Below are 15,710 nucleotides of genomic sequence, written 5' to 3'. Positions count from 1 at the left end.
ACGTAAGTAGGATTTAGTTAACTTTGGGAACCCGTGCACCAAATTTCTTGAAGTTTCGGGAAGTTGGAGAATTAGTAATGAGTAAGTGAGGGCTTTGCCTTTTATTAAAACCGATTATGACAGCAGCAATCCAAGCTGTGAGAAAACACTAAAAAGGAGGTGTGTCAGACATCGTGGTACATTTTCTGATGCAGCTAGACGAAAACAACTTTGTGACGCTGCCGCCAAATACTCGCAGAAAAATCCCCAAGTTAATAGACACTCTGTCGCTAACTACTTGCAAACAAATCCACAACTTAAAAGATACGCTACCGCTAAATACTCGCATAGCGATTTGGGTAGTGAACACTTCGATGAATGTAACCTGTTATCTTTACAACGCTTGACAAACACGGAATGTAACTTCAACACAACATGTCCTCCAAATATGAACCTGATTGAAAGAAATAATAATAATCAAATCCTTGATGACAGCAACACTCATAACAGTGACAAAACAATTACTTTGACAATCATGTTACATTATTTTTAAAATGTTTTCTTTTTCATAACTTCTTTAACACACGACTTCTCCGCTGTGAAGCGCGGGTATTTTGCTAGTGTTATAATATTTCAAGAATTTGTTGACAAAATGATGATTCCGTTCTGTAATGTAGTTAAAAAATCAACAATAGTCTTGTTGATTGTGCCTGTCACATGTGATCTATTTATTTTACTATTAACTTCTTGGCTGCTATAATTGTGCTCATGAGATGAGTAGTTCAAATACAATTGAAAATAAAGAACAAGTTGAGTCTCTATTCACTTGCTACTTAAGTCTTATGATTGCTTATGCTTATCAAGGTTTGTTCAGAAATTAAGCCAAGGTTTATTTAGTGTTGAAAAATGTCAGTATGAAAGCTGTGGGTTAAAAACAAAAATTTTTTATCTTTTAAACTTTATACAGGAATCAAACTTCACTGCTGTTCTGAATGTAGCAAACAGTTTACACAGAGAGGCCATCTTCAGATCCACCAAAAAATCCATACATGGGAGAAGCCATATTGCTGCTCTGAATGTGGTAAACAGTTTTCAGATAGAAGCAGTCTTCAGCGCCACAAAATAATTCACACAGGGGAGAAGCCATATTGCTGTTCTGATTGTTGCAAAAAGTTTTCACTGAGAAGCCATCTTAAGAGTCACCAAAGAATCCACACAGGAGAGAAGCCATATGACTGTTGTGAATGTGGTAAACAGTTTTCAGATAGAAGCAGTTTTCAGCGCCACAAAATAATTCACACAGCACAGAAGCCATATGACTGTTCTGAATGTGACAAACAGTTTACACAGAGAAGCCATCTTAAGTGTCACCAAAGAATCCACACAGGAGAGAAGCCATATGACTGTTCTGAATGTGGCAAAAAGTTTACATGGAGAGGCCATCTTCAGCGCCACAAAAGAATCCACACAGGAGAGAAGCCATTTGACTGTTCTGAATGTGGCAAACAGTTTTCATATAGTGGCAGTCTTCGGCGCCACAAAATAATTCACACAGGACAGAAGCAATATTGCTGTTCTGAATGTGGTAAAGAGTTTTCACAGGGAAGGTATCTTCAGAAACATCAAAGAATTCACACAAGAGAGAAAAAAATGACACAAAACTCCCCCACCTTGTCCACAGATGAACACAGTACAATGCTAAGCAGCAGAAGAAATAATTCATAAAGTTTGATGAAAACAAAAATGCTATAATTGGGGAAAGTACAAGTACAGTGGTAAATACACTGCCCCCTCCAGCAGCCTCATGTGGAAACAGAACTTACTCATGCATGGCTTATGAGGGGCGAACTAAGACCAAAAGATGTACACCTCATCATAGGTGCACAAAACAGTGGCTTGGACACAAAGTGGTTCTGATCAAAAATAGAAGAAAAAAAATATCCCATTATTGTCACTTCTGCCCCAAAGAGCTAGAAACAGTCACACATCTTGTTGTTGGGTGCGAGGTACTGATAGCTGAAGGATTATACACTGCACAACACCACAAAGTTGCCTGGCTCATTCGCTGGAAACTTGGCAAGAAGTACAACTTACCAGCACCAGAAAGACACTGGGACCACAACTCAGACCGCAAAATGGAAAATGAGGAGGTGCAGGTCACTTGTAGCACAGCAATACTGACTGACTGAAAAATAGAGGCCAGAAAACCAGATGTAAGAAATCCTGTATAACAGAAGTATTAGTTCCTAGTGACTATTCAGTCATAAGAAGGGAGAGACAAGAAAGAAACAAAATACCAAGAAATGCAGTCTGAGATATGACAAATGAAATGTGGACTGATAAACAAAAATGGAAGAAGTTCCTGTTGTTCTTGAATGAACAGGACTGATAAAGAACAACGTTCAGGCCCATCTTAACAAATTACAATACCTCATTATGTCATGCAAAAAGAAGCCTTATTAGGAACAATGCAGGTTCTACACTGAGTCCTTGTGGAAAAACTTAAGTGAGTGAGAAGTTAAGCATTTCAATGAGCCTGTCCTGACTAAAGAGTGAAGTTCTCTTCTGTTTTGAAGGTAAGCACACCAAGAAAATTTGGAAGAATTTAACATGAGAGAAGCTGAATTGCTGTTCTGAATGTGGTAAAGAAATCTGGCACAGAAATACTCTTCTGATGCACATTGAAATTCACAAAGAAAAGAAGCCATAAGGGTGTTCTGAATGTGGCAAACACTTTTCATGGAGAAACAACCTTTTGGATAGAACATCTACATTGTTTATATGAAAATGTGCTATATAAATAAATGTAGCTCAAACTGCTTTAGAAGATGTAATAAGTAAGTTCATATAAAACATAAACAAGATTAGGCAATAATATACAGCATGTAACAAAGTAAAAGGTAATGTTGAATGGCCAAGTTGACAGAAAAAAAGCAAAAAGCAAAAAAAAAAAAAGAAAAGAAAACTCCAGTTAGGCTGAAGAGAAAAAAAATCTGCAGGGGATCCAAGGCGAAAACACTGCCCAGCCACCACTAGGCATTCTATCTAACATTGTACCTTAATCAGTCCTCATGGTTTACATGCTTCACATGAAGATTTTGATGATGATGGCCATGTGGACATCTGGTACACTCGCCATTCAATCCATAAACATGAGGCAGTGTGGTATGTTGATCAGGAGGTGATGGAGCACATCATCACCACAGAAGAAATGGAGAAGACAGCAGAGAATCGTACAGATTAATATGGAACTGCAGAACCCAGAGGAAAATGATAATCCAGTGTCCATATAGACTAACAGGGATAAACCTAAAATGTAGCTATGAAAATGCCATTTTAAACTAATGGGTTTTTATCATTATTTTTAATGTTCTGCAGTATTAGCCTGGTGAATTTCTATTGGTGAAGTATTTTAAATTTTAGATGTATAACTGCAAAAGGCCACCTCACCAATTCTTTTCTGATTGGATCTTGAAATTATAAGTAGACCTTCATTTGAAGATCTGAGGTTATGACTGGGAGTGTAAGGGGACAGACAGTCCAAAATGGAGGACTGGGTGAGAGTATTTAATGCTGTGTAAACCATTGCAGTCTATCTCCTACTTACAAACGGGTTCCATTACAGCAGTCTGTAACTCCATTTTGTTCATAAATCCAACAGGTATTGGCATCTGCCGATAAATGTTTTAGTTTCAGACAGCTCTTGATTTGGACATATAAACAATGTTTTTTGGTAGTTTTTAATGTGCTTTGAGCAAATTACAAGTGTTGTACATGAAATAGTTATGTTATTGTAAAGATCTTCCCACCCCTGCTGCCACCATTCGGCGGACATGTGAATTACCATTAAGTGCTAATTTTGGACTTGAGGACAACTTTGATAAGTTATAAGTTCAGATCTCAAAAGTTCATAAGTAGGTGACTATCTGTTGTAGTATTTTAAAGTCAATTTTAAATGACACGAGTAACCGATGTAACGACACTAAAACTGATGAAATGTGCTCAGACTTTCTTTTTCTGGTTAAGATTCTTCCTGCTGCATTCTGCACTAACTGGAACTGATTGATGGCTTTCTTAGGTAGTCCTGTAAAGAATACATTATGGTAATCTATTTGACTGAAAACAAAAGTGTGAACTAATTTTTCAATGTCTTATAAAGTTATAAGAGGTCTAATGTTAGCTGTATTCCTGATGTGGAAAAAGCAGTCCTGGTAATCTGATTAACATGTGATTTAAAATTGAGGTCAGAGTCAGTGATTACTTCTAAATTCTTTATCTCCGACTTCACGTTTAAGCCTAAGACATCAAGTTTATTTCTAACGCCCTCACAATGTCCATGTATGTCAATAACTAAGATTTCTCTTTTCTCCTTATTAGTCAGAGAAAGTTACTACTCATCCATTCAGAAACACAAGTAAGACAGAGGATCACAAAAGAATTCACACAGGAGAAGCCGTTTTGCTACCCTGAATGTGGAAAACAATTCTGTCACAATAGCACTCAGTCATTTTCCAACCTGCTGTATCCTAACATAGGGTCATGGGGGTCTGCTGGAGCCAGTCCTACCCAGCTTAGGGCACAAGACAGGAACAAACCCCGGGCAGGGCGCCAGCCCACTGCAGACAATAGCACTCTGCACAATTTATTTTTGCATAGCCCATAATCACACAAGAAGTGCTGCAATGGGCTTTAACGGGCCCTGCCTTTTGACAGCCCCCAGCCTTGACTCTCTAAGAAGACAAGGAAAAACTCCCCAAAATAAATTAACCTTTGTAGGGATAAAAATGGAAGCGCACTTTTTCTGTTATATTTTCACCTTTTGCGAAAGTGTTTATTTGATAATTGGACTTCAGGCTTAACACTTTATACACTTCATGTCTACATTTTGTAAATTATTACTAAAACATGAAAAACATTTCTGTTTTAACGATGTATTTACTGTACATACAGTGCATCCGGAAAGTATTCACAGCCCATCACTTTTTCCACATTTTGTTATGTTACAGCCTTATTCCAAGATGGATTAAATTCATTTTTTCCCTCAGAATTCTACACACAACACCCCATAATGACAACATGAAAAAAAGTTTACTTTAGATTTTTGCAAATTTATTAAAAATAAAAACTGAGAAATCACATGTACATAAGTATTCACAGCCTTTGCTCAATACTTTGTCGATGCACCTTTGGCAGCAATTACAGCCTCAAGTCTTTTTGAATATGATGCCACAAGCTTGGCACACCTATCCTTGGCCAGTTTCGCCCATTCCTCTTTGCAGCACCGCTCAAGCTCCATCAGGTTGGATGCACCGGTGCACAGCCATTTTAAGATCTCTCCAGAGATGTTGAATCGGATTCAAGTCTTGCTCTGCTCTGTCTGGGCCATTCAAGGACATTCACAGAGTTGTCCTGAAGCCACTCCTTTGATATCTTGGCTGTGTGCTTAGGGTCGTTGTCCTGCTGAAAGATGAACCGTCGCCCCAGTCTGAGGTCAAGAGCGCTCTGGAGCAGGTTTTCATCCAGGATGTCTCTGTACATTGCTGCAGTCATCTTTCCCTTTATCCTGACTAGTCTTCCAGTTCCTGCCCCCCACAGCATGATGCTGCCACCAGCATGCTTCACTGTAGGGATGGCATTGGCCTGGTGATAAGCGGTGCCTGGTTTCCTCCAAACGTGAAACCTGGCATTCACACCAAAGAGTTCAATCTTTGTCTCATCAGACCAGAGAATTTTGTTTCTCATGGTCTGAGAGTCCTTCAGGTGCCTTTTGGCAAACTCCAGGTGGGCTGCCATGTGTCTTTTACTAAGGAGCAGAGATGGGGACAAGTCGCATATGATCAAGTCCAAGCAAGTTTCAAGTGTTAACCATCAAGTCTCAAGTCAAGTCTCAAGTCACAGTTAAGACAAATCAAGCAAGTCAAGTCAAGGGTTCACCCTAAGCAAGTCAAGTCGAGTCCTGATAAGTTTCAAGACAAGCCAAGTCAAGTTGCAGTACTAAAACAGAGGATACATTTTCGATACGTTTATTTTTGCACAGAAAAATTTTTACAGAACAGATGAACTTGTATACATATATTATGTATCTTATTTGCATTGCTATATTTAAATTATATGCATATCTGTACTACATTAATATCTGAAAATAAAATTGTGTTGCTTACACAAAATGTTTAAAACTAAGAAATCCAGTCTAAAATGTATAATGCAATTCAATCTGAAAGGATTAGTTTACTTTGACAACAACAATGTACAGATAATGTATTCACCCCCTTGTCATCCAATATGTTCATGTCTTTCTTTCCTCAGTCATAAAGAAATTTGTTTTTTGTTTTTTTTTTTTGTTTTGAGGAAAACATTTCAGGATTTCTGTCTATATATAATGGATATGTATGGCGCCCCGAAGTTTGAACTTCCAAAATGCAGTTTAAATGCAGATTAAATGCAGCTTCAGAAAGCCCGAAATGATTGGTTATTTTCCAAATAAATTGACAATGTATATACTTTTTAGCCTCAAATGCTGGTCTTGTCTCCTCTCTGTGCAGTCTGTGTGATTCGGGTAAATACAGTTAATAGATGTCAAAAAAACAACAATCTCTTTTATATCTTTAATGTCAAAAACATCCTGCAATGCTGTTTTTACCTTTTTTTGTAAAGGGTATTTGAGCTTCTATACATGTTAACTGTGTAAACACTGTGTCTGCACTTTTGCTGCAATCTAAGACTGTATTTACCCGAATCACACAGACTGCGCAGAGACAACACAAGACCAGCATTTGAGGTTAAAAAGTATATAAATTGTCCATTTGTTTAAAAAATAACCGATTGTTTCGCTAGATAAGACTCCTCCTCCTCGGCTGGAATCATTTAGAGTCTTCTGAAGCTGCATTTAAACTGCATTTTGGAACTTCAAACTTCGGGGTGCCATACATATCCATTATATAGAGAGAAATCCTGAAATGTTTTCCTCAAAAAACAATTTCTTAATGATATGTACTATATGTACTGACAGAATGTAAGACTTAAGTATTTATACAGGCTATGAACCTTATAAATTAAAGTATTTTGACTGAAGATTTATCTAGTATGTTTTATATATGATGCTTTAATACTTATGCTGTCCATTATAAGGCACAGTAGGGGATTTATCCACTCTTTTTAATCTAACGTTAGTGATGAATCTCATTAATTAAAATGAACGGATCTTTTTTCATTTCAGCAGAATATAACTATAATGTACAAAGTATGTTAATATAGCCCAGTGATGAAGTTATGAAGCTTAATCATCATCTCTACGGTGGACGCGCAATATACACGTTTCATACATAATATATAATCTGATATATTTGTTTTCTATTTGAACTGGTTTCATTGTTATACAGCACACAACATTTTGTTGTTATTGTGAGTGTACACTAAAAAATTATAGACCCTTAACGTAACCGATTCGAACGATGAAATTATTCTTGTCTGTATGACCAAAAAGTTTTGAACGAGTTATTGAAGGAGAAGTGATTGCACCGACGCTTTCATCTTAGATTTTCATGCAGTATGACGTTACACGAGCTGCCATTCAACTAACCACACGCAGTCAGTCCATACAAATGCTTGAAAATGCGCACATTTAATATAGACATTATAGTTTACATGTAATATCGAGAAGCCCTTTCATTTCAAGTTTCACTCAACATTAAAATGTGGCTACGCCACTGGTAACGTTCTAGCGTTTTATTTATGAGATGATTATCACATTTCTGATAAAAAAAACACGCAACCAAGGCTAAATTATGACAAACAGAAAATATTAATTTAATTAATTAGTAATCGTTTTATTAAATTGACTATAAAGAATTCGACTTTCTTACCTTTCCTTGTGGTTTTTGAAGTGCCGGATGAAATTTGATGTTGTGGTTGTCGTGTCTGATACTCTCGCGTTGCATTCTCTGCATCTGGCAAATCTTTTTTTGTTGGTACGGTCTAGTTCAAAGTCCTTATAGCCAAACGTAACTATATGAGGAGCTCGACTATTGTCTGCCATGTTTGGCGCGGTTTGAGTTGTGCAGCGTTCTTCTTCTTCTTCTTCTTCTTCTTCTTGGTAACGTTAAGAGTTGTGCAGCGTTAAGGGCGCAGGCGCCAATTATGGTGCTGCTGAGTCATAATTATTTTATTAAATTATTTTATTTTATTAACTTAACGCGCACACGTACCGGTCCCGGGACATAACAGCGTTTTAAAAACGTTACAGTAATGTGTGGATGCCCATCTGCCATGCATCTCGACATACTACCCATCAAATGAAACTTCAAAGTCTCGTCTTACCAATGATATAAACCATTTTGACACACAACCACAGCACTGACACTAAAGCCTTTTTTACAGAGAAGTACATACTTTTAAGAGTTGACTTTCCCTACCTTTGAAGACCCCCTGCAAGTCAAACATCAATATTTCCTAGCAGTATTGATCCCATTCTGTCCGTAAGGCTCCAGCGAATATAATCCAGTAAAACGATTGGGTCCAAAACACACGATATATCCTCAAAGGGACAAAAACTCCAGAAAACGTTTCATAACTTGAGACTAGCTACGTATTTTTTTTTCATCTCTATTGATCATATCAGACGTAATTTGTTTTTGTCGGCGATAACCATGCTACCGCATGTAACAGGGAAGTGTTAGCTTCTGATCGACACCTAAGTTGGCCAATTACGACGGGTCTGGGGTTGACTGGCACCTCGTATAGCCAACGAGTGTCACAGACAGCTGAACGATGACGTGCAACTCCAAACCCTGGTAGAATCTACCAGTTTGATTGGACACTGTGTGTGACACTCAAAACTTACAGCCAATGAGCAGCCGAGCATTTTGATATGTAACTTGCCATACTAACTTGTAAACAAAACGATCGGAGCTGCGCGAAGGTGGCATTTGTGCCAGTCTGCAGAGTTGGTGCGTGGTTGTTTATTGTGATTTCGCCAAGTTTTTTCGCATTTTAAATATGAATAAAAGTACCGATAAACGTAAATACACTCTCGATTAAATAATAGATGCATGTACGCGGCGTGAAAGTAATCAATCGGCCCAGGAGACGTCTAATGGCACATAAGACTTGTATTGACTTATTTTACATAGAAATGTGTATTTTTTGTTTTTATTATTTTTATAACTAATAGAGTGACACTGTGTGTAGATATAGATTCTTTTAGGTGTAAGCTTTCAGTAGAGCCCTCATTGATATCTGTGGGTTGAATCATTCAAAAGTTATTACACTTTTTCCATACGTTCCAAAATGTGGATAATGGTCCCTCTAAAAAGCACCTGGGCATGCCCACATAAAAACTGGTGTCAACATGTCATTTTTACAGGTATTCTTTTCAAATTTGAAATGTGTGTAGTCAACAAGTTATTCTGTTGGTACATAGTGTGTTTCTGTCCCCACCTACCTACTGCAGCTTTATTTTCCTTTATTTTCATAAAAAAACTTAGGCGAGAACAAAAAAATTTGTTTTTTTTGTGAGTTCTAATGTGCATAACTTTTGATCAGTCACACCTACAGTGATTCTGCTACTAAGGGTGAAACTAGAGAATGTTACCTTCACAAAGAGACCAAACATGTGTTTATACTCCAAATAGTTCAAGAACAGCAATGATTCTAATTTGGAGAGGTCAAATTACAAGCGATTTAGCAAAAATGACCCCGCTTGATAAGGGGTCCGAATTATATTTAATTATATTTAAAAGTTCAAGTCATTGTCGCGTCTTCCACTTTAAGTCAAGTCAAGTCTCAAGTCACTTACTCTCAAGTCAAAGTCAAGTCCAGTAATTTTCTTACTTCAATCAAGCAAGTCTCAAGTCCTGAAAATTGTGACTCGAGTCTGACTCGAGTCAAGTCATGTGACTCGAGTCCCCCATCTCTGCTAAGGAGTGGCTTCCGTCTGGCCACTCTGCCATACAGGCCTGATTGGTGGATTGCTGCAGATATGGTTGTCTTTCTGGAAGGTTCTCCTCTCTCCACAGAGGACCTCTGGAGCTCTGACAGAGTGACCATCAGGTTCTTGGTCACCTCCCTGACTAAGGCCCATCTCCCCCGATCGCTCAGTTTAGATGGCGGCCAGCTCTAGGAAGAATCCTGGTGGTTTTGAACTTCTTCCACTTACGGATGATGGAGGACACTGTGATCATTGGGACCGTCAAAGCAGCAGAAATTTTTCTGTAACCTTCCCCAGATTTGTGCTTCGAGGCCTTTTCGTAGGCTCTGGTAATTCTCGTGTTAAGGCTTTGTGTTTAAAGGAGGATTTTGAAATCTGCCCTAAACTTAACTGGGAGCCAGCGTAAGGATTTAAGAACTGGAGTTATGTGTTTGTATTTTCTTTTTCTTGTAATACTTTCTTGCAGCAGCATTTTGGATTAACTGGAGGCTGTATAGAGAACAGTTTGAACATCCAGTGAACACTGCATTGCAGTACTCAATCCTATTAGAAATAAGTGCATGAATTAATTTCTCAGAATCCTCCTTTTTTAGAAAGCACCTTCATTTCAAAACATTATTAAGATGGAAGAAACATGTTTTGGACAAGTTTGAGATGTGTGTTTTAAATGACATACTAGAGTCAAAAATAACTAGATTGTGTGCTGATTCAGTAAAATTAATGGTGATTCCAATTGAGTTAAATGATGACAAAATATTGTTGTGTTTAGCATCATTCCCTCCAACAATTAACATCTGTTTTATCTGTGTTTAATTAACTTATCCACTCATTTAATTCACTAACACAACTAATTAAAGAGAACATCAGAGAACCTTAATTTGGTTTTGATGAAAGATTTAACTGGGTGTCATCTGCATACAAGTGAAGTTTAACATGATGTTTCCTAATGAGAGATCCCAGTGGAAACATGAAAAGTGAAAACAGTAAAGGTCAGAGTACTGAGCCCTGCGGGACACCATATCTCACTTCTGTGTATAATGATGGAGTCCTGTCAGCACATTTCTGTACGTGTTGGAATCAATTTGATAAATAAGAACTAAACCAGGTGAGCACACGGCCTGTGAGCCCAACGTCACTTTTAGCCTGTGCAGTGAAATAGAAAGATCAATGGTGTCTAACGCTGTGCTTAAGTCTAACAACAGAATTACAGTGGAGTTTCCTTCATCAGAGGATATCAGAATGTCGTTTACAACATGCATTAGTGCCATTTCTGTACCCGCATTAAAACTCACATGGAGGAGAAGCCAAATGACTGTTGTAAATGTGGCAAAGAGTTTTTACAAAGAAACAACCTTTTGACTCACAATAGAATTCAAACAGGGACTATCAGTTTGTAATAAATGTGGCAAACACTTACCTGAATCATATTTATTGGCCAACTATGCACACATATAAGGAATTTACCTTCAGTTTTGATGACACTCCAAGTATAAGATACTCAATACCTCTTTAAAGCCATCAAATACATGTTTATTATAATACATATTCAAGTCAGGTCAAGTTGGGGAACATGCACTGGTACAGAGTGTTGCCAAACTCACTACATGCCGAAACAACTCGGGATCCCAGTAGGCAGACACGCGGTCCAGTCCCACCCTCCAGAAATGACCCTCTATCTGCTGCAGCCAGGAGTTACGTGGGCAACCCCTTGGCCTGGTCCAGCCACTCGGGTCCCCAACAATGAGGATCTTACGAGCTGATCACCCTCAAGGAAACGCGCCACATGGCCGTGGTGCTGTAACTGACTCTCCCTCACAATGCAGGTCATGTGCCTCATTCGGGACTCCATGAGCAAAACAAAGTCTAACCAATGGTACCCAAGGATTATCTGGAGAGACACAGTACCAGAGGAGTCCAGTCTTCATCTCAGATCACTGGATAGTGTCCATGTCTCATAACCATATAGCAAGACAAGAAGCACCAGGACTCTAAAGACTTGGACCTTCGTCCTTTTACATAGATATATTGAGCACCACACACCCCTTTTCAGTGACCTCATCACCCCCGCCCCCCATGCTTTCTTAATCTGTCTACTGACTTCATCGGACGTGTCACCAGAGACATGAATGTCACTGTCAAGGTAAGTAAACCTCTCAATGAGGTCGACACTCTCGTCTCAGACAGACACACTGTTGATGGCCGTGCCCAAGAGGTCATTAAAGGCCTGGATCAATACATATTACTTATGTAACAGTTACATTTAGAGATTGAAACTTGACAGATGTTTGTTTGTAGTTCATATCTCATTGAGCCTCCATTTGATTCCATCAGGTCCTAATGGTCTGCTGAACACATCAGCCTGTCTTTAGGATCTCTGAGACTGTAGGAGGTCAGGAGTCCAACTGTACAGCAGGCACTGATGTGCTTCAGCATCACAACTGGTGCTAAGATAGAGATGGCAGATAGTTCAGCTGGACATCATCCTATATGACTACTCAAGCAGACGGCATATTAAGAGCCCACCGAGTGTGTCTACTCCAGTAGAACTGACCAGACGGCCCTGACATAACAACCTGTACAGCTGTAGACGACTCCACTTTACTGGTCAGTTTAGCACACACTGCACTGAGGCTGTCAAGTCTGAACCATTAAATCATTCAGTCAGCTTGGAATTTATTTTGGCAATGATATTTCTGGTAAGGCATTTGTTTTATTCTCGTATGCCGTAGGTTGATACTGATGTATTAGGTCCATAAATATAAACACAGAAACACACTTAATGGCAGGACCTCAGAATAACAAGCTTCTAGCTGTCAGTCATGGTTTATGAATACTGAGCTTCAAATGTTCTGACTCTCCATTTATCTTAAAAAATGCAAGTTTTATTGAAAATGTTACTTGTAAATAAAGAGAAGTAAGACCCTTATTGTTGTAGACTGTGTTTGTAAGTGAACAGTAAAGTCTTGATCAGGACGCTCAGTTTCCAAGCTGTGTTATCCTGTGGTATTACCGGCGAGTCCAGTAAAGTCCAGCGTGCCATTTGTAGTCCATGATGATAAAAGTGGAGGCTCAGTTCTAGTTGTGTTAATACACGAGAAGACTGGGCCAGCACAAATGAAACTGAACACTCAGTATTGTCACTGCCAAAAACAAAAGTTTATTAATAATGAGTCAGTATAAATTGTACAACCATGTCAAGAAATATTTACAATTAACAATAATGATAGGTCAGTTGAATTGAAATAAAGAACAAACAGAGAAGATTAATTTAGCAAACAGACTGATCAGAGAATATACTGAAGCTGAAGTATTAAAACTGCAGGACGCCTACTTCTATAGATTATATAGAAATAAAAGAACAATATAATGGGGAGAGACATGTTTACTTGTAATGTACAAAAAAGGAATAAAACTGTACAATGCAGTTATAAAAATTAAAGAAAAAATGAAGATGACATGAATTGGCTAAAAACAGATAAGCAGACAATTTCAAATATATACAACTTAATCAAGGATCTTTACCAATAAAAGTGTCCTTTATTATTGACCTCAATATTTAAATCAAATCTACACAACTCTATTACGCACAGTCAGTCATTTCAGCACTCAGAAATCCAAAGACCAGTAAAGCCAGTGACACGTTTATCAGAGGAGGCGCTGAGATGGAATCCTAAGTTGAAAAGCCTCAGTGATGCTCACCTTGTGCTTCCAACTGCTGCAGTTCAAGTACAGAATGGCAAACTCTTCTCTCTCACTAAAGATTCACTTTCCCCAGTAATAAAAGTGTATTAATGCGTATTTTAAATTTCACTTTAAACATATATATTTAGGATTGCCGATTCTAAATTGGCCCTGGTGTGTGCTTGGTGTGTTTGTGTGTGTCCTGCGGTGGGTTGGCACCCTGCCCAGGATTGGTTCCTGCCTTGTGCCCTGTGTTGGCTGGGATTGGCTCCGGCAGACCCCCGTGACCCTGTATTCGGATTCAGCGGGTTAGAAAATGGATGGATGGACATATATATTTACATTTCTATCTATTTAGTTTATATTCTTGTCTAAATTCACCACAAGTAAAATGTTATTCAGTTTAACAGACGAATGGCGCTGAAAAGAAACAAAAAGGACCGTCTCCCCCCTCAACACCACATGATGTCCCACTCACCGTCTGCTGGTCCATCAATGATCAGACCTTCTGCCTCTGCTAGAGAAATCCTCTCAACTGTTTCTCGAGCTTTAATAAGAGCTGATGAGAAACAGAGAGGACGTCACTCACAGAGGCACTTTCTGTACTCAGAGACTCACTGAAGCCAAATGAGCCTCCAGCATCAGCACATCCAGAATGACGTGAACTCTGTGGATCTTCACAAAGTGCCTACAGCTCTTCACAGCACTTCATCAGGTAGTCATAGAGGCCATTTGTCAGCTCCTCATCTTCTACTGTATAGAGGTCATTACCCGGTGACCTTTAGGATCTTCAGCATTTTTAAACTATTTGGATGACACCTTTGAGATACAACAGCCTGTTGGACAAGAAAATACAAGAATTTGGTGCTCTAAAGTCATCACAGCTCTCTGCTACTAGATAGATTACAATAGTAAAGTTTAACTTGTTATATGAACTAAGTTACCAGCAGGTGATCATCTGCTCCATGGTCCTTTATGATGAACTCCACCAGTTTTTCATGTTGAGTCCTCCTGGAGGCTCTGCTGATCTCTGCAGCCCCTTGTTCTCCAGTCTGCTGCTCCCCTGCAGCCACACAGCCAGCGTGGACACACAAATAAAACATCAAACTGTCACATGAAGTGTTTGTCTTATGCTGGCTGTCTGGTGTTGGTCTGAACACTCCTGTTTCCTCAGTAAAGTGGACACATTGGAATGGAGTTCAGACTGAGAGGATTCCTCTGTGGTTCACTACACAAACTCCTGCTGGAGGAGATCTCAATAGTTTTTTAGAATAAATCAAGTACTTCAGAGTATTATGAATACACCGATCTGGACACTGGCTGAAGTAATATGCAAGGCACAGGAAAGCTTTGTAGATACTTTTATTCTATCATAAAATAACCAATCTAACACTCTCCATGTGACATGTGGTCCTTGACAAAGCTGATGACAATCCTTCATGTCACGTTCAACTTTAAGGTCTTTGCTTAAGTCGATCCGAGTATTAACTACGATGGTAGCCTAAGTTTTACATGAATACCTTGGGGTGGCTGTATCTGTGTATTCCTCAAGGAGTTCACTGCTGCCATGTTCTTCTTGGTCCTGACATTTAGACATTAAAATATTGATGTTATCCAGTAAAGGTTCACCTGTACACACTGAAACACACACTGGTGTATTTAAAGTGACACTATTTGACCTCATTTGAACACCTGAGTATTTCAAATTCCAAGTTGACTTAAACTGACTGTGTCCCCTATTTGAATGTGAAGTGTCACCTTAGATTGTCCAAACATCTCAAAAGGAGCAGCTCCACAAGCAGGGTACCTGCACCAGCAGTCAGTAATGGTGCCCTCAGAACAAGTACCAGCGACTGTAAGGAATTCTGAAAAGGCACGGGTCATCTGGCACCCACTAAACAGAGCAGAGGAGCTGGCACAGGAAATTGAAGAGAAAGAGTTTACATAAAAAAGGAAATAGTAAATGTTTACCAGCCATATGAGCAGCTCTCCATGTTCTAATGGCTGGCATGTCATCCTGAGATAAAGAGGATATCTGCAGTGCCCTCCACTATTATTGGCACCCCTTGTAAAAATTAGGGAGAAGGGTTAGAGAAGAATTACAGTTTGCTGAAAAGCCGTCATC

At 39.0% G+C, this 15,710-nt stretch overlaps 2 protein-coding genes across 2 annotated transcripts in view; one reads left to right on the top strand and one right to left on the bottom strand.

The window, feature by feature from the left end:
* The window catches only part of LOC120533562 (gastrula zinc finger protein XlCGF26.1-like), an 813,484-nt gene that overhangs the window by 122,170 nt on the left and 675,604 nt on the right, over positions 1–15,710 (bottom strand). The gene's annotated exons all lie outside the window — the stretch shown is intronic.
* LOC120534750 (zinc finger protein 721-like) overlaps positions 1–15,710 on the top strand; it is a 250,293-nt gene that overhangs the window by 43,819 nt on the left and 190,764 nt on the right. Inside the window, 1 exon segment of the mRNA XM_039762331.1 lies at positions 947–1,586. Coding sequence (XP_039618265.1) covers positions 947–1,586 — 640 coding nt within the window.

Source organism: Polypterus senegalus, chromosome 8 (assembly GCF_016835505.1).
Source record: "Polypterus senegalus isolate Bchr_013 chromosome 8, ASM1683550v1, whole genome shotgun sequence".
Taxonomy (NCBI): domain Eukaryota; kingdom Metazoa; phylum Chordata; class Cladistia; order Polypteriformes; family Polypteridae; genus Polypterus; species Polypterus senegalus.
This window is presented reverse-complemented; position numbering and strand designations above follow the sequence as displayed.